Genomic DNA, 24,831 nt, shown 5'->3' with positions numbered 1-24,831 from the left:
ACCCCAGCATCATCATGTGATCCTTGCAGCCTACAACCGTGTTAAGCGCCCACAGGTCTGAGGGTAGCCAAGTAATCCGGCACCCCCCTACCTTCCGGGCAGCATGACCGGCCGCGGTCGCAATCCAGTCACGGACGGGCGCAGACGGGCTTGCCTTAGGCACGCCTTCGGCGCGCAAACGGCGCGCCCGCTGCGCTTTCGGGGTACGCACATGTTTATATTGTGAGAGATGGGGGGCGTGGCCTAAGGGTGGTGGGCGTGGCCACAATCAACCACTCGCAGTGGCAGCAAGTGAAGATAGATTGCTCGTGAGCGCTTAGATCCGCTTCACGAAGAAAGCAGCATGGGAGAATGGCAGGTAATAGTTAAAAAACACAGTATTACACCACACGTTTTAAAAAGAAACACCAAAATGACTTCTCCCGGCTTTTCGCCTCAGGAGCCTTCTGAACTCTGCACGCGTTCGCGATTCAGCGCGTTTAAGAGCCGGTGTTGGGGGGCGTGGCCTAAGGGTGGTGGGCGTGGCTGCAATCAACCCCTCGCAGTGGCAGCAAGTGAAGATAGATTGCTCGTGAGCGCTTAGATCCGCTTCACGAAGAAAGCAGCATGGGAGAATGGCAGGTAATAGTTAAAAAACACAGTATTACACCACACGTTTTAAAAAGAAACACCAAAATGACTTCTCCCGGCTTTTCGCCTCAGGAGCCTTCTGAACTCTGCACGCGTTCGCGATTCAGCGCGTTTAAGAGCCGGTGTTGGGGGGCGTGGCCTAAGGGTGGTGGGCGTGGCCGCAATCAACCCCTCGCAGTGGCAGCAAGTGAAGATAGATTGCTCGTGAGCGCTTAGATCCGCTTCACGAAGAAAGCAGCATGGGAGAATGGCAGGTAATAGTTAAAAAACACAGTATTACACCACACGTTTTAAAAAGAAACACCAAAATGACTTCTCCCGGCTTTTCGCCTCAGGAGCCTTCTGAACTCCAACTCCATTAAAGCAGAGCACTTTGAGGGAGAGAGAGGAGGCCGCACCGTGTGTGTTTGTTTATAAAGCTTAACGTGTATTCCCCATCAGCTTATCCGCTGCGGCTATATTTAGAAATAAGGTGAAGAGACTGCAACTGAAAAGGCTGCATTCAGGCATATTTACCCTTTTATCATGTAAAATAAAAACGAGTGTGAAAGGGAAGAACAAAGGCAGGGGAATGACAAACGGAAGTGTGTGTAGAGAAGAAGGTAAGAAAGAAAAGGTGGGAAAGGGGAGAATGGGCAAAGGAAAGGAGGTTGGAAAGGGCCATGTATTTCGATCGTGGAAGAAGAGAAGAAACAGAAACACAAAGGTATGAAAAATATTGGATAGAAGGCATTCGCATGTGAATAAAAACCAAATGAAATGAAGGGAGGGAAGGTCGGATGATAAATGCAAGCAGGAGAGTGAGGGAGGGAGGCGGCCCAGGCACCACAATAAAAGTGGCCCTATTACTGAATCACATACCTAAAAAAGTTCCCCTTTTTTGCAAATTGGAGCAGTTTTTAACTTGTAAAGACACGATGTGTAAAGGGATGGAAGATTGCATGGATTTGAGCTTGCTGCAGGCAATGTTTGTTTTAATACCAGGAACATCAACAGTAAAAAAAAAAACGGTCTTGCAGATCATATAACAGGGCCACAAACAGCCCAAAATCCTGCCCACACACAGACCTTTTAGACCAGGACACGGTCTGAACCGAAAATAGAAGAACACAACATATGAAGTCATAAAGTCTGAACAGGAAGGCAGAACGGAGAGAAGATCAGATGGAAAGAGGGCAGAGGGTTGAAGAACGTTTGCTCTTTATTCGCACTTTATTTTCTCCGCATCCCTGTCCGGATCCGGGAGAGAGGACCGTCCCAACAGAAGAGCAGGGAGTTTGTTTCATAACTTGCCACAACAACATGCTGCCGAGGGGCTTGACTCTCTGCTTGGCAGCAGTAGCATTGCCTGGGAGCCTCGCCAAGCCCCGAGTGCCACCACAGCTGGCAGCGGCACCCTCTGAGCAGCCACAGCCCGTGGAGGGAGTTTCGGCAGGGCGGAGAGGCAGGGGAGGGGCAAGGTGGGGGGGGGGGGGTGCTAAAAACCGGAGTATGGATAATTGAAGGTAAGTAAACAATTTAATAAATAAAACAAATTTCGTAGCGCACCCTGCATCACATTTTGCGATGCAGGGCACGCTACGAAATTCGTTTTATTTATTAAATTGTTTACTTATCTTCAATCATCCATACTCCAGTTTTTAGCACACCCCACCCTGCCCCTCCCCCGCCCCGCCTCTCCGCCCCACCGAAACTCCCTCCACGGGCCGTGGCTGCCTCTGAGCCCGGGAGAAGGCTGTGAGCAGCCGGGGCTGTCGCCCGAAAGAAGTGGGCTCTGCCCTAAGAGCCCGTCCGCTGCAGAGGGCAGGCGAAGAGAGCACAGGGCACTGAGACGTCATCCCCACTGGCGATAGTCGCCCAGCTGACAGTCCCTGTCCCGTCTTCCAGTCCAGCTCTAACACCCAGCTGAGAGGCCAGGCAAACCTCCCATTCCATCTCTAACTCCCAGCTGAGAGGCCCTGCACCACCTCACAGCTGAGAGGCCTTGCGCGCCCTTCCATTCCAGCTCTAATTCCCAGCTAAGAGGCTGTGCACTCTCTTCCGTTCCAGCTCTAAATTTCTTACAGGCCCTGCACCACCTCCCATTCCAGCTCTAACTTATGGCTGAGGGGCCCTGCATCACTTCTCAATCAGAGCTCTGACCCCAGAAGAGAGGCCTCGCCGCGTTTCCCTTTCTGTTCCAACTCTAGTGTAGATGCCCCGTGTCCAGGGTCGAGCACTAGGGCACTGGTCCAATAGCTACCCTCTGCAATATCTGAAAATAACAGGTCTCACTGCTTCCTAGGTCAACAGGTTTTAAACATACCCTCCCCCAGTGGAGTAATTCAAAATGTGAAAATGTGATGAGGGCCCCGGCCCCTGAGTGCCTCACATCTCACAGATATGAATTGTCATCAGCTGAATTGGGGCCCCCCGAAGGAGTGCCCCTCCCCCCCAAGGATTGGGGTGCTGAGCCGCAGGGGCTGCGGGAGTCTGCCTTTCCCGCCTGCCCTCCCCACGAGGTGCGGGCATTACGGTGAGGCTGGCTGTCCAGGAAACAACCATCTCAAGCACCCCCCATCCTCACCTGACCATTCCAGCATGGGGCATAAATTGAGTTGAACAAAGGGTTTGTAGTTATATAGCGCGTACTCACCACTAGCGAGGTATCAAGGAACTAGCCTGGTAGATAACCCAGGCAACAACCCCCGGTCGCCATGGGCCTTTTCGTCTATGGTAAGTACACAAACACTCTCTCCCTCTCCACTGGCAACCAATGTTGTGTCACCAAAGAGCTGCAATATCAGCTTACAGGCTGGTAATTCAATTATTAGCAGAGGCAGGCGATCCCTGGCAGCCGTTGCTCCGAAGAGGAAACACATGCGAGAAGAGCTCGGCGCGCGCTGTGTCCGCTGAAAAGGCTCGGCTGCTGGACTGCCAGCTTCACACCAGCATACATTTCTAAAGAAATCCCAAAACAGTTCTGTTGGGGCGCTTTGCCGCAACAGCGTGGTTCATTTTTAAGCAACCGTCGTTTTTAGCCGATGAAGAGATATAGCCTTGAATCAAAAGCTGTAGACTTTAAATTTAGGAAATCTGGATCGAATCCAGCATCTCCACGACATCCTGTGATTCTCGGCAAACTGTTCAATATTCTCGAGTCATTAAAAAATAATAACAACATTCAGGTGCTCATGTAAAGCGATCGAAAACCGTGGAACTACGTTCACGGTATAGCAAACTATACGTTCACGGTATAGCAAACTATTAAAGAAAAAAAAAATGCACCCACTTTATATCACACAAACCGGTGCAATAGAGCAATGAACACTTTGGGTAAAGTGCAGACTGTGAGTGGATGCGCTTCTAGGCGCTGGGAGAATTTGGAGGGGAGGTCTTGTGCTTACACTCCCCACTAGGGCCATTAACTCGCCTATGTCCACTCATTACTCTTGCCTAACAGTTAAGTTCAAACTCCATGCCCATTCATAGTGCCAATATCTGCCCACTCACCAGCCCTCCTGCAGCAACATGCATGTACCATAAATAAGCAGACAAGACAACTTTTTGTTGGGATAAAATCGCTGCAGGTTTATTAGCATACACATATGCCAACAAGGTGGGTTATCTTACAGACGATCCAAAGGCCCCCTCGCGGCCTACCACCTGATGGGCCAACTTGCATCGTGGCCTTAGCCAATCGGTGCTTAGCGGTTGTGGTGAGTGGATAGCCACTCCCACTTCCGGTGAACCATCGGTCCACCCTCTTGCTCACGCCCCCCCTACGAGGGGCGGAGCGTTCAAGCGACCCCCGGTTGTACAGGTTTCCAACCGCCCAAAGGACAGACGGGGCGCCGTCGCACCCCAGGGTCCACCGCACAGACTTCCTGGGGATATTAGGCCTCAGCACCCTTTGTGCTCCTGAAGAGGGTACCCCTGAGCACCTTTCCGCCTCTGGATTGCCCTGTAACTCCGCCTGCAAGACAAATAAAAAGGATTAGAACATATATCCCCCCCACCCTGGAGACGCCGGGTAAGCGGTAGTGAGGGAAACGGCGTCAGGGTGAGGGGACAAAGAGGCCATCTTGTGGCACTAAGGGGCCGCCCTCTTATGAGTGTCCCCTGCGGGGACGTGTCGGTCGGCCGCAGTCTTTGGTATCTCTGTAGTCGCTGCCAACCGAGAAACCAACTATATCTCGGCTGTGATGCAGGTTTTATGAGCAATTATATGGTATAGATATATGGAAAGTCTCTGAAATAGATTTCATGGCTCTAAATCTTGAAACCCCTGCCCAACTCTCCATGAAATGTGAAACAAATTGAGAGCTGGGTGTGCCACCTGCAAGGCTGTATTCTGGACACTGACATTGTTCTCCTAAACTGGGCCGCGTGCCATGGCTGGCCACCCCAGAGCAGGATAAGGGTAGTGTTATTATTCACTATATGGCAACCAAAGGTCCTTCGTTCTGTCCACTGCGGGCCTGTCTGCCATCCAGTGCCTCGTTAGTCGAAGATGACCGGTTCGGCGGACTGTGTGCCGTTGACCGGAGAGCGCTCGAGTTTCAGAAACCGCGGCACCATTGAGAGGTTTGTACATCAATGTTTTTATTGACACCCGTCATGAAAGGTACGCCGACGTGTGTGAAGCAGGCCCGTGGAATCGGTTGACTGTTTGTTCGAAATGAATATGAAAGTGGAGTGGGGGGAACTCCCACGTTTATGAATAACCGCTTTCTCATTCTGCTTTTTTGCCTATTTTGTCCCCGACACATGCTCTAATTTGTTCGGTTGGATACCCTAGTTTATAGATGTGACGGCCATACCGATTTCAGTCCTTACCTATACGATTGAACCATGAAGCCTTCGTTATATTGTATTGCTGTTAAGATCACACTTTCTCTCTGTCCAAAGCAATTGAGTTTACAGAACATGTCCAAGACTGACCACCTGCCCCTGAAAAGTCCTTCTTCAGTTATATGCTAAAACTCGGGTTCCATAAAAGTAGTAAATATATGCATTCTTTTGGTGTTTCAACATCGCTCCTGCTTATACACATGTGAATCACCAACGCAGAGAGCACCGGGTAACAAAGTGGGGCTACGGATGAGAGAACCGAGCGACCCGCACCCGTCCAACTCCGCCCTTTTGTGTATAGAGCTAATGTACGTTAAGTACAAAAGTGCAACAATCTGCTGGGTGCTGGCGGACCCGTGTGCCTCAGTTGCTAACTGACCAAACTTAAATGCGGCCCCTGACCTCCCCCATCTTGGATTTCCTGGGACAGATCGGCGACCTTCAACCTTACCTACTCCCAGACCTATCTGCTGCCTAACCCATATAGCTTTGCCTAAGGCCCATGTTGTCCATTTCCCTGGTTCCTCCATTTTGCTGTTGTGACTGTCCCCATGCCCAGACCTATCTGCTGCCTCCCCATTATAGCTATGCCTTTGGGCACATTGAGTCAGTTTCCCTTTTTCCTCCATGTTGCGGTTGCGACTGTCCCCATGATGCCTGTTGCCACCAGAGTGACCAGTGCCCTTCACCACTTCCATTGGAGCCAACGATCCTCTCTCTTCTTATTGGACTTGGTGATGCACCCCTTGTCTACCCCTACCTTCACCCGAGACCGAGCAATTTGGCTGATGCCCGGTGGAGCTGCATAGACAGCTATAGAGGAGATCAGCTTAGGTTCACCCCTCAGCTGTCACCTACCCAGCCGGACATTGGGCACTGTTCTCCACGTCTCTCTGCTGTGTCTCCCTTCCTCCCCATCCCTCTGACCGCATAACAATGTCTTTTATGTGTCGCTGTACTGTGTTACCCTGTAACAGATGTAACTTGTATAGCACTTGTCCTCATGTAACTTGTAACTCACTTGTCCTAAAGTAAAGCGCTCTGTTGCACCCCTTGTCTACCCCTACCTTCACCCGAGCAATATGGCTGATGCCCGGTGGAGCTGCATAGACAGCTATAGAGGAGGTCGGCTTAGGTTCACCCGTCAGCAGTCACCTACCCAGCCGGACATTGGGCACTGTTCTCCATGTCTCTCTGCTGTGTCTCCCTTCCTCCCCATCCCTCTGAACGCGTAACAATGTCTTTTATATGTCGCTGTACTGTGTTACCATGCAACTGATGTAACTTGTGTCGCAATTGTCCTCATGTAGCTTGTAACTCACTTGTCCTCATGTAAAGCGCTCTGATACCACCGGGTCTAGCCAGCGCTATATAAAACTCTTCAAATAAAACTCTTCAAATATAATAGGTCGCGTCTGCTGTTGTTGTCTGGGCTGCCTTCTGAAACACCCATGGGGTGGGCGTCCTGGGGCACTGGAAGTACACAACAGCCATCGGATCGGCATGTCTGCTGCAGTCTGATCCGAGCAGTCGGGACGAGGCAAAGTAAAGTACACATGGGCCACCTCCATTATCAGTGATGGAGACACGCAACCGCCATCATAGGCGCATTCTGCACCCACTGTTTAACCTTTCAGGAGTATTTATTTTACCTCCGTGTTAGCTTACACTGCTTGTTAGAATACATCGAGCGGTTTACTTCAGTCCATTGACATCTCAGGGTTATGATTTTTCGCTCTAACCAAACTTCTTGAAATATAACAAATGGCCACACACTTGTATTAGAGTCAGCAAACTCCTCCTGGAGCTAGTGTGACTTGTACAGAAGATTACAGAGGTGTAACAGAGGCTCCTGCATACTTTTCTCTTTTTCTGCAGTCCCACTTGGACAGCTTGTCTGACTTCCTTCTGAAGTAAAAGGTTTCTTATCTTTATGGGGCCATGTGTTTGGCCCCATAAAGATAAGAAGCCTTTCACAGCAGAAGGAAGTCAGACGTGGCCGTCCAAGTGGGACGGCAGAAAAAGAGAAACTATACGTCACGCTCTTTCCCAATGGCTGCCCACCGTTTAGCATAAACAGTGACGCCTGCCAATGGGAAAGAGGGGCAGGGCTTAAAGCCTGTTACTGAAAGCTACCTAAAATCATAAAATCTCATCAGCAAGACTGCGCATGTGCACAGCCCGCACAGGCGAGACCTAAAAAATGAACACTGCATGACCCACAGGGCATAAAATATAATTTCTTTATTTAACAGAATTAACCAAATTATCCAAGCAACCTTACATCTAAAGACACGTTACATGTATTTTATAAAGCTATTGTGGAGATCAGAGCCCGGGCATCAGATTGAAAGGCCGCTTCAGGTGGACTGTTAAACAGAAGCCTGACAGTGGTGGTGGAGAGTGTGGCTCTGGCATTGTTGCTGAACAGTGATGCTCTGGGTCTTTGTAACTGGACAGTGAGACATGGCTCAGGGTGACGATACTGAATGACTGGGCAGTATGGTAATCTAGCCTGGCGTGCATTATTTGCTGCTGAAGAGTTGGGATCAGTGCTATGCAAGGGTCTCTTAGTGTCTCTGTTACTACAGAGCAGGGCTGAGTACTACCAGAACCTGACTCAGGAGGTTTGTTACAGCAGACCTGGGCTCATGGTTACAAGGGTGGGTTTGGTGCAGAACTGGCCTCAGTGTTACTTGAGCATGGCTCACATATCTTATGGAATGTCTGGCCTCAGAGTTATTGAAGTATACCTAGAGGTATTCGTTCCTGCAGAGCTGGGCTCAGGATTACCAGAGTGTGGCTCAAGTTGTTGTTAGTGAGATCTGTTTGTGTTAAAGAAGCGTGGTTTATTAGTGAATCATTGAGCTGTGAATAACTCTAAGGTCTCTGTGTTCAGTGCTGCAGGCTGGGCTCAGTGAAGCTAGAATGAGGCTCAGAGTTGTTACTGATGGGAAACTAAGGTTAGTTGTCTACAGGTCCGTCTCAGGGGGTTTGTTCATGCAGTTCTGGATTCACTATTAAGCAGAGCATGACTTCTGGTGTCTGTTAGTTGAGATGTGGGCTAGGTCATGATTGTTGCTAAAACAGACTCAAGGTAGCAAGCAGCCACACTGACGCAGAGGGACCTTGGGAGTTCTGATTACAGCTGCACTTGATGGTGTATTATTGATGAGCTACACTCGCTTGCAGAATGAGAAGCTTTAAAGTGGATCTACTGTATAGATGTGTGTGTTGATAGGAAATATAGCCAGAGAGCCTTTTCGTGCACCACATTTGGAGGTGATGTAGAAGGCACAAGTGAACGACGAGATTGACACCTCATAGCGGTGTGGGGCGTAGGGCGTGGGGCATGGAGTGGAGAAATAAGACCTTTGTTCACCTTGTTACATAGGAAGGGTCTATGTCCACTACATGACAATGTATAGCCCCGGACAGGCGGTGGTGTGACCTGTAGAGTCGGTATGCAGGAAGACTGAGTGTGGGGACCTCTAATCTCCTCTGGGCGCTTCTTAGCTGAAGAGGTGGGCCATAAAATCCGACACAGTGGTGGCAGTGTTATTGCTGCAACAAACCTCTAAAAATTATCGGACATTCAGCTGGTGGGATTCAAAGCGTCAGTTCTCCATGTAGGACATGAAAGTCTTTCCCGCTAGGCACGGAGCCCCTCGCGCCTCAAGTGCTTTGACACCGTCTAAGTTCATTTGTCGGTGCCTTAGTTCTCCGCGGCCAGGCGCTGTGGTTTATGTGGCACACATTGGTGAGGCTGCTGGGAGGGTATGTATCCAGGCAAACAGACGCAGTGATAGGATCCTTCTGTGTTCTTGCACCGACCATTTTGGCACAGAGATGTTCCATTGTTGATGCGTTCACACTCATTGATATCTGAAACAAGACAGAAGAAAGTTGAGATGAATACCCGCCAGTTCAATACTATCCTCACATTAGCTTGTCAAGCCATGGGTGTGAGACTTCCTTCTCACATTGTGGAGAAGCTGGGTCGACTGCATGTGAGTTTATCGCAGACATCACACTGCGAAACCAGAGTTAAGGTAAGTATCTCTTTCTTTTACAGAATTCAAAGATTCACATCCTTTGCACAGAGTATCTCTAGCATCTGACTTAATCCAGTAATTCTTTGGAAATGTATATATGTATTTATTGAACGGCATGCAACAGCGTTACACTCCTCCTGTCGTGATATATCCCTATGAATAATGCTGTTGCAGCATTTACTCTTGTAGGATGTTCTCTTGGTCTACTCTTAGCCAATTAATACCTAATTGATAACACAGGCAGTGATGTAGTTTCTTACACTAGTAACTCTTCATTGTAGTTATGATTACTGACATTCCTGTAAGTCAAGTAATGTTTTAAAACACATGTAAAATAATATTTGAAATCAAAATACGCTTTAAAATTTAGAAACAAAACCACTTTTAATGGCAAAAGCATCAATTAGACACTTTCGGGGGATGTGTTCAGCCCTGCATCACACACCATGCTCTGCACCAGCCCACACCCTCAATTCTCTTTGAAGCTCCTTGCGAGATACCAGACAGTTCTCTCACGTAGGAGAAGTTGAGTGTTTTGGTCATGATGGAAGAAGTTTCCCATGATAAAGAAAAAGAATTACATGGAAACAACGTTACCTTCTCTGTCGCGAGATATTAATCAAAATCATTATTGTTGTGATAAAATAACAATCATTACACGCAAAAGAGACAAATTGTAAAAGAAGAAAACTTTTTAAAACTGTATGATCTAATGAGAGGGTTCCTTGAGGGCAACCTCCCCTTCCTGAGACTCTGTGCTGATTTTGAATCTGTACTTTACCTCCTAAATCCTTCTTCGTCCCAGTACTTACTAACTGTGGTGTCAACCTCTTCCTCGCCATCATGTTTATTTATTTTTGTTTTTTATTTATTGACATTTATAAAGCGCAACATATACCCGAAGGTGTCTTGGCGCTAGTTAATTTGCAAGCTACAGGTGATACTTAAATTAAATGCTCTAACCCGGTGCCCCATGAATGAAACTTATTTAGTAAACAGCCATGTTTTCAGTTTCTTGCGAAATTGGAGCAAAGTGGGACATGTTCTGATGTCCTGAGGCAGGGTATTCCACAGATTAGCAGCTGCCACCACAAAGCGGCGATCTCCCCATGCAACTGTCTTGGTGCGAGAAACCACCAATTGGTTGCTGTTGGAGGATCGAAGATGACGAGATGGTTGGTATGGACGCAATTGGTCTGTTAAGAAATGCGGGCCTTGCCTATTTAGTGCCTTATAAACTATACCCTGTGATTTGAATCTGATTCTATTCTGAATCGTCAACCAGTGGAGTCTTGTGATTGCGTCTGATATGGGTGCGAACTTTGGAATTCCAAAGAGCAGGCGAGCTGCCGCGTTTTGTATTGTCTGCATTTTTTTAATGACTCTTACTTGGGTATTTAGGAAGAGCCCGTTACAATAGTCCAGTGATGTAAGGACCAAAGCACTCACCAGTGTTTTAATGGCAGTCGCTGGGAGGTAAGGGCTTATTTTCCGAATCATGCGAAGTTTGTAGTGGGCTGTAGAAGCCACTTTATTAGCATGATCCATGAAATTTAGACGGTCATCAAAAATAACTCCCAGATTTCTTACTTTAGTCACTGGTTTAGGGGGGGCACCAAACGTTTGGGGCCACCAAAAGGAGGACCAATCCGGTGAAAGATGTCCAAAAATCATAACCTCAGTTTTTTCTGAGTTGAGTTTCAGGCAATTTACAGCCATCCACTCTCCTATCTCTGTCAGTCCATTTTGGAAGCGTTGGGCGACCTCCCCTCCGTCACCCCTTATGGCCATAACCAATTGCGTGTCATCCGCGTAGGAGGTTAGGCTCATCCCATGTGCCTTAATGACATTGGCAAGGTCCGACACATAGATATTAAATATTGTCGGACTCAGGGATGAGCCTTGAGGTACCCCGCACGGCTGTGTCAATTTGGCAGATTGGTAAGGTCCAAGAGTGACGGCCTGGGTTCTATCTAGAAGAAAGGAGGCGAGGAGGTCTCTTGCCGTGGAGGAGATGCCCATCTTTTCGACCCGGTCGACCAAAATACTGTGGTCGACCGTGTCGAAAGCCGCGGAGAGGTCCAACAATACCAAGACTGCTGTCCCGCCCTGGTCTCTTATTGATCCGACATCGTCAGATGCTTTAATGAGAGCAGTCTCGGTACCGTGGTATTTCCGAAAACCAAACTGAGTGTCATCTAGCAGTTTGTGTGTCTCGATATACTCGGATAATTGTATATTCATAGCCTTTTCCACCACTTTGGCTATGAAAGGCAGACTGGCAATTGGCCGGTAGTTTTTTAACTCGGTCTTATCCAGGCCAGGTTTCTTTAAGAGTGGTTTGAGCAATGTAGTTTTTAAAGTATGGGGGTATATCCCTGAGCACAAGATGGAATTGCATACTTGCGTCAAAACCGGTATAATTGAGTCCATCACTGGTAAGAGAGCCGACAGTGGGCAAGGATCCAGCATGGATCCAGTTTTAACTGTGGAGACGATGTTTGATATGTGGTCTTCAGTTAATGGGGTGAAGCCAGTGAAAGATGGTGCTAACAGGGAGTTTGGGACCGCGGGAATAGCGACCTTAATGAGGGTGGTTTTGGCAGTGAAGGCTTGATAGATGTCATCAACCTTGGAATAGAAAAAGTTGGCCAGAGCATCGCACATGTCTTGGGACGGGGTGGGGTCAGGTCAGGGGTGTTGCCTGAAAGAGATTTGGTAATGTCATATAATTTTTTGCTGGAGTTCTTTGCCTGCTCAATTTGATTCTGATAGAAAGATTTTTTCGCCTTTATAATCATGGTTTTGTACACCGCCAGTGAGTCTTTATATCGTGTCTTGCTCGCTGGGTCGTAAGTCTTTCTCCATTGTCTTTCACAGTGTCTATTCTGTTGTTTGTGTTGTTTTAATTCGTCCGTATACCATGGTGCAGTTGGGGTGGATCTATTCTTAGATATTGACTTGGTGGGGGCCAAAAGATTCATAGCATGTCCCAACCAGTCCTGGAATAGTTGTGTGGCCATAGTCGAATTGGACGAAATTAGCGGGCGAGTACTGTCCAGCTGGTTTTTTAGGTCTGACTGGTTAATATTATGCCATGCTTTAAAAGAGGCTGGTCTAGGGGAAGTAGTGACCTTTGTTAGGGGTTTATTTATAGCCAAGGTACCGAAAACCGCGTAGTGGTCTGTCCATGGCATAGGTAGAATATCCGATACCTGGAGCCCCTGGACACTGGAGAAAATGCCGTCTAAAATGTGTCCCGCTCGATGAGTGGCTGATGTGACCAATTGTTGGAGCCCCAGGGTTTCCATGTCAGAAATGAGGGCCAGGGTCTCTTTATGGTTGTTATCATCTAAGTGAAAATTCATGTCACCTAACACCATAATGGAATCCTCTAAGGCCAGAGATTCTAAAATTGTACTTAAACTGGTTAAGAAGCCTGTCTTGGCTCCTGGGGGCCGATATAAAAGTAACCCCTTGAAATTAGGATGCGGGCTAAGTTTAATTACAAACATCAGGGCCTCACATGAGGTGTCCGGTGTTTGAGTAACTGTAACCTCAAACTTTTCTCTGGCTATAATGGCAATCCCGCCACCTTTCTTTCTGGGTCTGTCTTGTCTATAGGCTTTGTAGCCACTAGGTGTTGCAATGACTACGTCCGGGTCAGACGATTCGTCAGTCCATGTCTCCGTAATGAAGAGAATGTCTAGCTTAAAATCCTTTATTAAGTCAGCGATTTCCTGGCTATGTTTACATAAGGATCGTGCGTTAATAAGGGCCATAGAAACATTCTTGACTTTAATGTGTCGCTTTGTGAGGTTTCTCTCACAATTATTTGATATCGTGAACTGGCAATGTGGACAGCACCTTCCAGCTTCTTTTACCGTGTTACTCAAATCGAATAAGGTACAGGCCTGGTTTACCGGCGGTCTAAGATTGCGCAAGGCAGCATGTGAGTATACCCTGTGGAGATCTTTAGGACTTGGGCCAGGGGTCGTGGCCCTCGGCCCGGGCGCAGATGGGCTTGCCTTCGGCGCGCCCGCTGCGCGGACGGGATGATCCAATGGCTTTATCCACGGTTGGGCAGAGGAGGGTTCGAGCAACTACAGCGCTGACCTTCCCTCTCCAAGATGGCGACTGCGTAGGGTCAGGTGAGGTCAGAGCATCTGAATACAGCGCGCTGTGCCGGGCAGCTAAGCGTGGAACCTCGAGGCGAAGCAAATCTCAACCGCGAGGTAACAGCAGTTTAAAAAGCACCATTAAAATATTATACAATCTTTAAAAAAATACACGTAGTTCTTCAATCAAAAACGTGCAGTGGCTTCAAGAAATGTGGCAAAGGTAGAGCAAGATTCCCCCGGCTTCCGCCTCAGGGGAGAAAACAATGCAAATTACTCGCACACAATTCTATCCTGCCTTAAATGTCCTGGGAGGGCGGGAGGGTTCGAGCAACTACAGCGCTGACCTTCCCTCTCCAAGATGGCGACTGCGGAGGGTCAGGTGAGGTCAGAGCATCTGAATACAGCGCGCTGTGCCGGGCAGCTAAGCGTGGAACCTCGAAGGCGAAGCAAATCTCAACCGCAAGGTAACAGCAGTTTAAAAAGCACCATTAAAATATTATACAATCTTTAAAAAATACACGTAGTTCTTCAATCAAAAACGTGCAGTGGCTTCAAGAAATGTGGCAAAGGTAGAGCAAGATTCCCCCGGCTTCCGCCTCAGGAGAGAAAACAATGCAAAAAAAAAAAAGTGACCTAGCAAACCCGAAAAAGTGGCCTCTCAGCACTCCTTTGTTGTTTCTACCATAGGGCCCCTCCTCTCATAAGGATCATAAAGGAGGCAGAAACCCCTAGATGTATTTGTTTTTAGGTCCAGCTTTACAGCGAAGCTTTCACTAAACCTGATGTGATCTCCAAAAAGGGCTTCAAAAAGTACCACTTGAGTAGGTGGTGCCAGGGCTCTGCCCTCATATTGATGGACCTCCTTACAGGATTTGATTAAGCAGGCGTGTGCTTGGCTCCTAAAAGATTTGTGTCAGTATACTGTCAGTCGTAGCCTGGCACAGTCTGGGTCAGACACCTATTGCCGGGCGGGGTGGCAGAGAAACAATCAATTAAACAAGAGATTCCCTGCCTTAGCCAGCCTGCGCCTCCCTGACTGGCAACCTATCAAATTAAGGGGATGATCGGATCACAATCAATTGACACAGTCTGTCCAGGCTCTCTGTCACGTGGGACGCGAAACCGATACAGGATGTGAGCGGTGCCCCAATGAGGAACTTGTCAATGTACATTTCTCCAATTAGGCGCCTCTTTTACTGCAGTTTAGACTGACCAAGTTTTTGGCATGTATTTAGAAGCTTTGTTTTGCGGCTGGACATCCATATCTGTTTGATACTATAGTTTGAGCATGGGGTGCTTTTTTAACATTAATTAAGCTAATGTGTGGTTTTGTGTTTTAGTCTTCAAATCTATTAAGTTTGTTTAGTTTGCATATGGGTTTCTGTGATAGCAGGATATTTCTGGATCATAATATATTGAGATTCCTATACCTCCTGTTGTACACTACTGACATCTTTTGGCCTTTGAAAAAAGAGCTCAGATTTATGCGGCCATCCCATCAAAATGAGAAACTGGATCTATACGGTTTTATCATACTTTAGGCTAAAGTTCTTTTGCGTGACAATCTCACACATTGGGATAATGCAGGAAAATTTCCAGAAATGCATTATTCTTTTATGGGAAACAGTGAGGGTGAAGAAGAAGTGGAGATTATATAGTTGTTCCATTCCCAATACGGATCTCCTCCTGGTCGTCATCTGAGGTATCTGGATGCTGGTCAGGAGGTGGTGTTGATGGTGGAGCAATGACCATCTGTAATGTTGTTCCTGCCTGAGGAGTGGAAGGCACTGAATGATGCTTAGGGGGCACCACGGTCTGCTCCCGAACAGTAGAAGGTGCTGGAAACCTTTTCTTATAGTCCGATAACATAAACTGAAGATCAAAAAGTAAAGAGAATGGCATCTCTTCCTGATACTGTTGGTGGTAATCCTGAGGAGGCACATAATAGTGTTCCTCTTCATAGCCTTCCTTGAAATCGTCTTCATGGCATTTAACATGCAACTCCGGAGGACTGTGGGTGTAACCAAAGGGGCCATCATCATCCTCCGAATCCTCTTCCTCCAGGAGATGTGAAGGAATGAGAGGGGTCACCTTAGTAGGTGAAGTGACTTCTGGAGTTAAGTGCCTTAATCTTAATTTCTCCATAGGAATTTACTCCCTCGTCGACGGGGTCATCAACTGTGTTGTCGATGATGACGTTGGCAGAGCCACAGTCGCTGTCGACAAGGCCGACGGTAAACTATACGCCATCGTCGACGGAGCCGCAGTCATCGCTGTCATCGTCGTTGTCGCTGCCATCATCACCGCCGTCATCACTGTTGTCGTCGTTGATTTGAGTTAGATGCCGGTGGAACCGTGACTGGTAAAGCCTGCAGAGCTGTTGATCCTGTCATCGGTGCCATCGTTGGAGGAGATATTGACAATGATGAAGACTGACCCTTAGTCGCAGAGACCTGGAAAAGATCGCTCCGCGTTGACGGTGAAGAGGATTTCTTCATCAACGGTGTCGTTGAGGGCTATGATTTTGTCAACGGTTTCTCCTCAGAAGAGATGGAAGAAGGCTTCTTGAAGGTTTTCCATCCCTCGCAACGGTCCGAAGGTGGCACAGAGCTTGCCATTTTCACCCTACTGTTCCCTGAAGGATGCCCTTTCCACCTCGGTGAGGAGATTTTGTAGGACTAAGCCTGCAAGACCTATGGGTGCTCATTTTTTAGGCTTTATGAGGACGCTTGTCAGATGAGTGAGTTTCAGATCTTCCCCTCTTGTGAGACCTTCTGGAAGATGAAGGCGACAAGGCCTCATCACTCTCCTCACTAGAAATAGGCTTTTTCCTGGATTTTAGCTTCTGGATCCAAGTGAGAAGACACCCCTCATGATCCCTCAGAGTCTTGGTGGAGAAGGTACGATATACCCTGCAATCCTTGGGTTTGTGGTCAGGATAGAGGCACAAGATACAGTCCTTATGAGGGTCATCCACATGGAGTCTTTTCTTAGAGCAGGTGACGCAGGCTCTAAAAAGACCCCTTTTCTCATTGTTTGACATCAGGAAAGAAGATAAGAAAACAAGTTACTTATCTGTAACTTTGGTTCCCCAGTATTGGTAACTTTCATAGATTCCCATGCTTTTGTATCATTCCCCGTCGTCGGAATGGGAGTCTCGGTAACAAAAATAACATAGCAGTAGGTACAAAAGAGAAAGAAAAAGGCCTAGTCCTCATTCCCTTTTGTAGCATATCCGCCTCTTTTTGTAAAAGAGACCAAACTAAGCATCAGCCAATCAGAAGAGCCTCACCCCATAGACCCCTCCTGAAGGAACCTCAGAGCCTCAGATTTTCGTAGCCGTTGTGTAACAGTAACCACATCTGCTGAAGGCTGAGCTTTCCTCGGGGAGGAGGGTGGGCGCATGGGAATCTATGAAAGTTACCAATACTGGGGAACCAAAGTTACAGGTAAGTAACATGTTTTCTTGCCCCAGTATTTGAACTTTCATAGATTCCCATGCTTTTGTATCAGAGTAGCTAGCAGTAAGCAATAAAAGCACATTTTGTGGCACCAATATATATATATATATATATACATCTCAATATGCATACTTACATAAGACAATAAGTAAATAGCCATTGCAATAGCTATCATGACTCACATTAGATACAAAATGTGCAGAAAAGGAAGGAGGGATAGTAAGGAAAGCTCACCAATCAGTGGAAGAGGTTCCTCAGAACTGACTGGCCCACAGCCGTGTCCTCCTGTGTCAAGGATTCCAAGCAGTAATGCTTCGTAAAGGTGTGCACGCTGCTCCAAGTCGCAGCCCTGCAAATGTCTCTGATGTGCACTCCCGCAAAGAGAGCCGTCGATGAAGCCATGGATCTTGTGGAATGTGCTCTAATCCTGCTGGTCAGCGGCTTACCCGCTGTCAAATGGCAATAGGGAATGGCACTGGAAATCCATCTTGCAATACTCTGTTTTGAAAGTGGGAGGCCCTTGCGAGGACCACCAAAAGCAATGAATAATTGTGATGATTTACGAAATCCTCTGGTGCGATCCAAATAAAATGTCACGCACCGTTGTACATCTAAAGAATGCAGTGGCCTCTCCGCTGGTGTGGAAGGGTGAGGAAAGAAAGATTTGAGAATAACCGGTTCATTCAGGTGAAAGTCCGAAGGCACCTTAGGTATGAACCTCGGATTAGTTCTTAAGAATACTGTATTCCTCTTGAACTGGAGAAACGGTTCCTGTATTGTGAGAGCCTGCAACTCACCAATGCGTCTCGCCGATGTGAGGGCAAGAAGGAGAGTCAATTTCCATGAAAGGAATTTCATGTACGTCCGATGTATTGGTTCAAAGGGGTCCTTCATGAGCTGTGTGAGAACCAAATTTAGCTGCCAAGTAGGAGACGGAGGCCTCACTGGGGGGTAGACTCGGAACAATCCTTTGAGAAACTGTTTAATGATTCTCAAAGACCAGAGAGAGAAGGCCCAGATGCAGAACGTCGGTATCGAGAAATCGCCACCAAGTGAACTTTTATGGATGAATGAGCTAGTCCTGTCTTAGCCAAAGACAAAAGATAAGGAAGCAGCTGATGAGGCTGAGAAGAGAAAGGGTCAACATCTTCCTTCCTGCACCAAATGAAAAATCTCTTCCATTTTAAACGGTAAGTTCTATTCGTGGAAGGAGCTCTAGCCTGGGAGAGAACCTCTCTTATTTCATTTGAGATGGGAAGGTTAATGAATTCTCGCTGCTCAGGAGCCATGCGTCAGGTGTAATGAACCTGGATCCGGATGCCAAATCCGTCCGTGGGACATTGTGAGAAGATCCGGAATCATCCGCAAAGGAAGAGGAGGGACGAGAGACAGAAGATGGAGTTCTGTGATTCAGAACTGTCTCGGCCAAGTAGGAGCTATCAAGATCATCTTGCACGGTTCCACCTTGAACTTCCTGATAAGCCTCGGGATCATTGGAATGGGGGGAAAGGCATACACAAATGCTCTTGACCAAGCTATCGAAAGCGCATTCCCCAAGGACCCTCGATGGTGAAGCCTGCTTGCATAAGACCGGCATTTCTTGTTGGTCGGGGTGGCATATAGATCTATTGAGGGTTTGCCCCACCGTAGGAAAATCTCGTCTAGAATCTTTTGATTCAGTTCCCATTCGTGACTGACCGAGGATAGCCTGCTGATTCTGTCGGCATTTTCGTTTAGGACTCCTGGTAGATGTACCGCCTGCAGCGATATTCCGTGAAGAATAGCCCGTTCCCAAATTTCCTGAGCTTCCTTGGACAACGGAAGAGATCTGGTACCCCCTTCCTTGTTTATGTAATGAATTGCCGTGGTGTTGTCCGTTCGGATGAGAACTTCCGAACCTCGCAGCTGAGGGAGAAAGGCTTGAAGAGCCAGCCTGATAGCCCTGAGTTCTAGGAGGTTGATGTGAAGAAGACGGTGCTGAGGTGACCAATGCCCGCTGACATGAAGATCGAAGTACTGCACCCCAGCCGTCCAGTGACGCATCCGTTGTCACCACCTGTGGAGATGGATTGCTTACGAAGGATAGGCCTTGGGAAAGGTTTTCCTGTCTTGTCCACCACAAGGCAGCTCTTTTCATTGCCAAGGTTATAATCACCTTGTCGTCGAATGAACCGTGAATCTGCTTCCACTGTTTGTCTAGCTGCTCCTGAAGAGGTCGCACCCGCAACCTGCAGTGAGGAATTAGAGGGATGCATGAGGAGATCACTCCGAGAAGGGATTTGTAACGGTGTACTGAAAGATACCTTCTTTTTCTCAAGAGCAGAGCCATGGCTCGCAGTTTTTCCTGCCTTTCTAAGGATGGGAAAGCCTTGTTGAGATTTGAGTCCAAGATGGCCCCCAAGAAGCGCGCTGTCCTGGACGGAATCAGAGATGCTTTCTCCTTGTTGAGAGTAAGACCCAGATTCTGGAATAGGTTCGTACATGCGCTGACTGTTTCCCTTGCAGCCTCCCTGGACAGAGCCTTCAGCAACCAATCGTCCAGGTAAGGGAAGACCTGAAAGTGATTTTTCCTCAGAAAAGCTGCCACCGGTGCCAGCACCTTGGTGAAGATTCTTGGGGCTGAGAGAAGCCCGAAGGGTAAAACCCTGAATTGAAAGAGGCTCTTGGCTACTGTAAACCGTAAAAACCTTCTGTGTGCTGGGTGAATGGGTATGTGAAAATACGCATCTTCGAGATCGAGCGTGGCCATGAAATCCCCTGGGTTGATGAGACGCAATATGTCTTGAAGCGAGACCATCCGAAAGGATTGGGAAATGAGATAGGTGTTGACCTCCAAAATAGGGAAGAAATTGCAAAAAACACAGTTGATGGACAGAATGTAGAACAATGCCATACATTCACCCCAGTACAAGGATCTGGGCCTAAATCCATCGTTTTTTTGCACTCCACACCACCCTGGGTTAGACACTGGCTATATGCAAATCAGCTCTGACCCTGTGCCTCATGGGAACAGTCCAGTCCGAACTACCAAGCCATGTCTTTCCCAGACCGGAATCAAGCATCCAAGGACCGGTTTCTGGCTATCAGCCTTCATCAGCCTGGATAGCTTGACTCCAGTGGTGAGGAGAGCCTGGGACTCACGTCTGAGCATCCCAGCCCACTCGGGGTGAAATTGCAAAAAACACAGTTGATGGACAGAATGTAGAACAATGCCATACATTCACCCCAGTACAAGGATCTGGGCCTAAATCCATCGTTTTTTTGCACTCCACACCACCCTGGGTTAGACACTGGCTATATGCAAATCAGCTCTGACCCTGTGCCTCATGGGAACAGTCCAGTCCGAACTACCAAGCCATGTCTTTCCCAGACCGGAATCAAGCATCCAAGGACCGATTTCTGGCTATCAGCCCTCATCAGCCTAGACTGGACTGTTCCCATGAGGCACAGGGTCAGAGCTGATTTGCATATAGCCAGTGTCTAACCCAGGGTGGTGTGGAGTGCAAAAAAACGATGGATTTAGGCCCAGATCCTTGTACTGGGGTCAATGTATGACATTGTTCTACATTCTGTCCATCAACTGTGTTTTTTGCAATTTTCACCCCGAGTGGGCTGGGTATGCTCAGACGTGAGTCCCAGGCTCTCCACACCACTGGAGTCAAGCTATCCAGTCTGAATGAAGGCTGATAGCCAGAAACCGGTCCTTGGATGCTTGATTCCGGTCTGGGAAAGACATGACTTGGTAGTTCGGACTGGACTGTTCCCATGAGGAACAGGGTCAGAGCTGATTTGCATATAGCCAGTGTCTAACCCAGGGTGGTGTGGAGTGCAAAAAAACGATGGATTTAAGCCCAGATCCTTGTACTGGGGTGAATGTATGACATTGTTCTACATTCTGTCCATCAACTGTGTTTTTTGCAATTTTCACCCCGAGTGGGCTGGGTATGCTCAGACGTGAGTCCCAGGCTCTGCACACCACTGGAGTCAAGCTATCCAGGCTGAATGAAGGCTGATAGCCAGAAACCGGTCCTTGGATGCTTGATTCCGGTCTGGGAAAGACATGGCTTGGTAGTTCGGACTGGACTGTTCCCATGAGGCACAGGGTCAGAGCTGATTTGCATATAGCCAGTGTCTAACCCAGGGTGGTGTGGAGTGCAAAAAAACGATGGATTTAGGCCCAGATCCTTGTACTGGGGTGAATGTATGACATTGTTCTACATTCTGTCCATCAACTGTGTTTTTTGCAATTTTCACCCCGAGTGGGCTGGGTAAGCTCAGACGTGAGTCCCAGGCTCTCCACACCACTGGAGTCAAGCTATCCAGGCTGAATGAAGGCTGATAGCCAGAAACCGGTCCTTGGATGCTTGATTCCGGTCTGGGAAAGACATGGCTTGGTAGTTCGGACTGGACTGTTCCCATGAGGCACAGGGTCAGAGCTGATTTGCATATAGCCAGTGTCTAACCCAGGGTGGTGTGGAGTGCAAAAAAATGATGGATTTAGGCCCAGATCCTTGTACTGCGGTGAATGTATGACATTGTTCTACATTCTGTCCATCAACTGTGTTTTTTGCAATTTTCACCCCGAGTGGGCTGGGTATGCGCAGACGTGAGTCCCAGGCTCTCCACACCACTGGAGTCAAGCTATCCAGGCTGAATGAAGGCTGATAGCCAGAAACCGGTCCTTGGATGCTTGATTCCGGTCTGGGAAAGACATGGCTTGGTAGTTCGGACTGGAATGTTCCCATGAGGCACAGAGTCAGAGCTGATTTGCATATAGCCAGTGTCTAACCCAGGGTGGTGTGGAGTGCAAAAAAACGATGGATTTAGGCCCAGATCCTTGTACTGGGGTGAATGTATGACATTGTTCTACATTCTGTCCATCAACTGTGTTTTTTGCAATTTTCACCCCGAGTGGGCTGGGTATGCTCAGACGTGAGTCCCAGGCTCTCCACACCACTGGAGTCAAGCTATCCAGGCTGAATGAAGGCTGATAGCCAGAAACCGGTCATTGGATGCTTGATTCCGGTCTGGGAAAGACATGGCTTGGTAGTTCGGACTGGACTGTTCCCATGAGGCACAGGGTGAGAGCTGATTTTCATATAGCCAGTGTCTAACCCAGGGTGGTGTGGAGTGCAAAAAAACGATGGATTTAGGCCCAGATCCTTGTACTGGGGTGAATGTATGACATTGTTCTACATTCTGTCCATCAACTGTGTTTTTGCAATTTTTACCCCGAGTGGGCTGGGTATGCTCAGACGTGAGTCCCAGGCTCTCCACACCACTGGAGTCAAGCTATCCAGGCTGAATGAAGGCTGATAGCCAGAAACCGGTCCTTGGATGCTTGATTCCGGTCTGGGAAAGACATGGCTTGGTAGTTCGGACTGGACTGTTCCCATGAGGCACAGGGTCAGAGCTGATTTGCATATAGCCAGTGTCTAACCCAGGGTGGTGTGGAGTGCAAAAAAACGATGGATTTAGGCCCAGATCCTTGTACTGGGGTGAATGTATGACATTGTTCTACATTCTGTCCATCAACTGTGTTTTTTGCAATCTCCAAAATAGGGAGCCATTTCTCCAGCGTTCTCTTTACCAGGAAGAACCTGGAATAGGAACCCTCCCCTCTCTGTGATAAGGGGACCAGCTCTACCGCTCCCTTTAAGAGCATCTTATGAACCTCGAGCTGCAGGAGACGCAGATGTTTGGACGGAATGATAGCAGGGGACTTGGATGGTGGGATTTCTGTGAATTCTAAAGTATGGCCCTTTCGAATGATGTTTAGCACCCAACGGTCTGATGTTATCTTGGACCAGTTGTGAAGGTATTGAGATACCCTGCCCCCTACAGATGTTCTTGTGGAGGTGGGCACAGCAGGAAGAGCCAGGAAGCCGCTATTGCCTCTTGGACGTATCACGTCCCTGGCGATTTTGTTTCCCTCTAGTATTTGATCTGGAGAAAGTCGATGTTTGACCTTGTTTTTGATGATAGGGCTACCGGTATTGTTGTGACGCTGACCCATATGACGAGTACCGCTGCTGCTGGTATGATCCTCTGTATGTGGTACTCTTGCCTCTGGCATCCTTGAACGGAGCCTTCCGATACTGAAGTGTACCAAGAGACCTAGCCGTCTCCGTAACTTTCTTAATATCTTGGAGAGTGTAATCTATATGCTTCCCGAACAACTCCTCTCCATCGAAAGGTAGGTCAAAGATTTTATTTTGGATCTCTGGTCTGAACCAAGTCGCTCTGAGCCATCCTTGACGACGAAGGACTGCTGCACCAGCTAGTGAGCGAAAAGCCGTTGTGGCGATGTCCATGGCACAATCGATGATCTCCATTGATGTTGCTTCCCCCTCCTATAGAATCTTTTTTGCGTCACCTTTCGCTTCCTGGGGAAGTTGATCTAAATAAGGCGAAATGTCACACCATAACCGGCGATCATATCTGCCCAGTATCGCCAAGGCATTCACAGCCCGCACCAGAAGACTAGCCATAGAAGAGAATCTTTTCCCAGCGTTATCTAGTCTCCTGCCTTCCTTATCAAGGGGAGTAGTCAAAGGAGCCAACGTGTTGCGGGACTTCCTCTGTGCAGCCTGCGAAATCACTGAGTCCGGTTTTGGTTGCCCAGTCAAAGCCGCCGGACCATCGTCGGGCGCCTTGTATTTCTTTTCCAGGCGTGGTAGTGTGGAAAAGTAAATTTTGCCATGTTCTGTGTCCCTACGCGTCCTCCATCATATGTTATCTGTGCATGATTAATATGCATATGTTATTCCCCATGTTCGATTAAAGACGCAATTATAGTTGTGTCCACCTTTAGTATGTCAGTTTCCAGTTCTCGTGAATACTACGAATATCAGGCCTATGTAAAGCTACGTTGCCACGTTTCTCAGTGTGCACGTTATTCCATTGTAAAATCTCCGTTTCTAGGCCTCAAAAGGGCCTGGACACCAGATTCAGCTCCTGTCCCCTGAAGCCTCGCTGAGGAGCGATACAGCCCCCGCCTGTATCCTCGACCCTTCACTTACTTCCTGTCTCGCAGTGCCCGGTTCAGCCTGGCTCTGCCTCTGAGTCTGCCAAGAGTATGTTATGATTTCAGTTATCAGTTCAGTCCTCCTTCTCTGCATTCCTAAGCTACTGAATCGCATCAATAGTTTCCGTCATTGTCTAGCCTCTACGTCTCCATGTAAGAGTAATACTGCATTTAATGATCATTTAATATTCTTCATCACGCACTACATGTAGAATAATGCATGCTCCAGTCTTAGAGTCTGTTAGCTTTTCCCCTCCTGACTTCTAGTTTATATCAACATGTTCCCTAAACATCAGATACTAGATACTGCTTAGGTACATGTCGCCCTGACTCTCCAGACTTCAGTCTCTGCTCCTAGCACAGAGTTCATAGCCCCCAGCTTCTCCTAGTAATACGTCATTGCCAGTTTGCGCGCACCATCAGGTTAGAGGTCCCGGCTCCTTAGGTAGCCCCCTCCATGTTTCCGCCCCATTCATGACATATTCTGTTACGTTTGCATCACATGTCTATGTATACGCCTCTGTTACACCTCTTTTCACCCTTATCTTTCGCGACTGCTACGCGTCACGCCTATTGCTCCACCCACTGCTACGCCTATTGCGATGTAATGCTATGTGTTTGCGTTATGTATATATGCTCATGTACTGTTATTAAAAAGTTATCCTTCCTTCCTTCCGCCGATTCCGATCCTGACCCCGGCAGCG

At 48.0% G+C, this 24,831-nt stretch overlaps 1 protein-coding gene across 2 annotated transcripts in view; it reads right to left on the bottom strand.

The window, feature by feature from the left end:
* Window positions 1-7,692: 7,692 nt before the first annotated feature.
* The window catches only part of LTBP2 (latent transforming growth factor beta binding protein 2), a 1,439,407-nt gene continuing 1,422,268 nt past the window's right edge, over window positions 7,693-24,831 (bottom strand). For both annotated transcript variants that reach the window (XM_078659886.1, XM_078659885.1), the window contains one exon: window positions 7,693-9,348. In XM_078659886.1, the coding sequence (XP_078516012.1) occupies window positions 9,179-9,348 (170 nt within the window). In that variant the 3' untranslated portion in view covers window positions 7,693-9,178. The remainder of the gene's footprint in view (window positions 9,349-24,831) is intronic.

The sequence above is a fragment of the Lissotriton helveticus genome, chromosome 9 (assembly GCF_964261635.1).
Source record: "Lissotriton helveticus chromosome 9, aLisHel1.1, whole genome shotgun sequence".
Taxonomy (NCBI): domain Eukaryota; kingdom Metazoa; phylum Chordata; class Amphibia; order Caudata; family Salamandridae; genus Lissotriton; species Lissotriton helveticus.
Note: the sequence above shows the minus strand (reverse complement) of the source record. Positions and strands in the feature narration are given on the sequence as shown.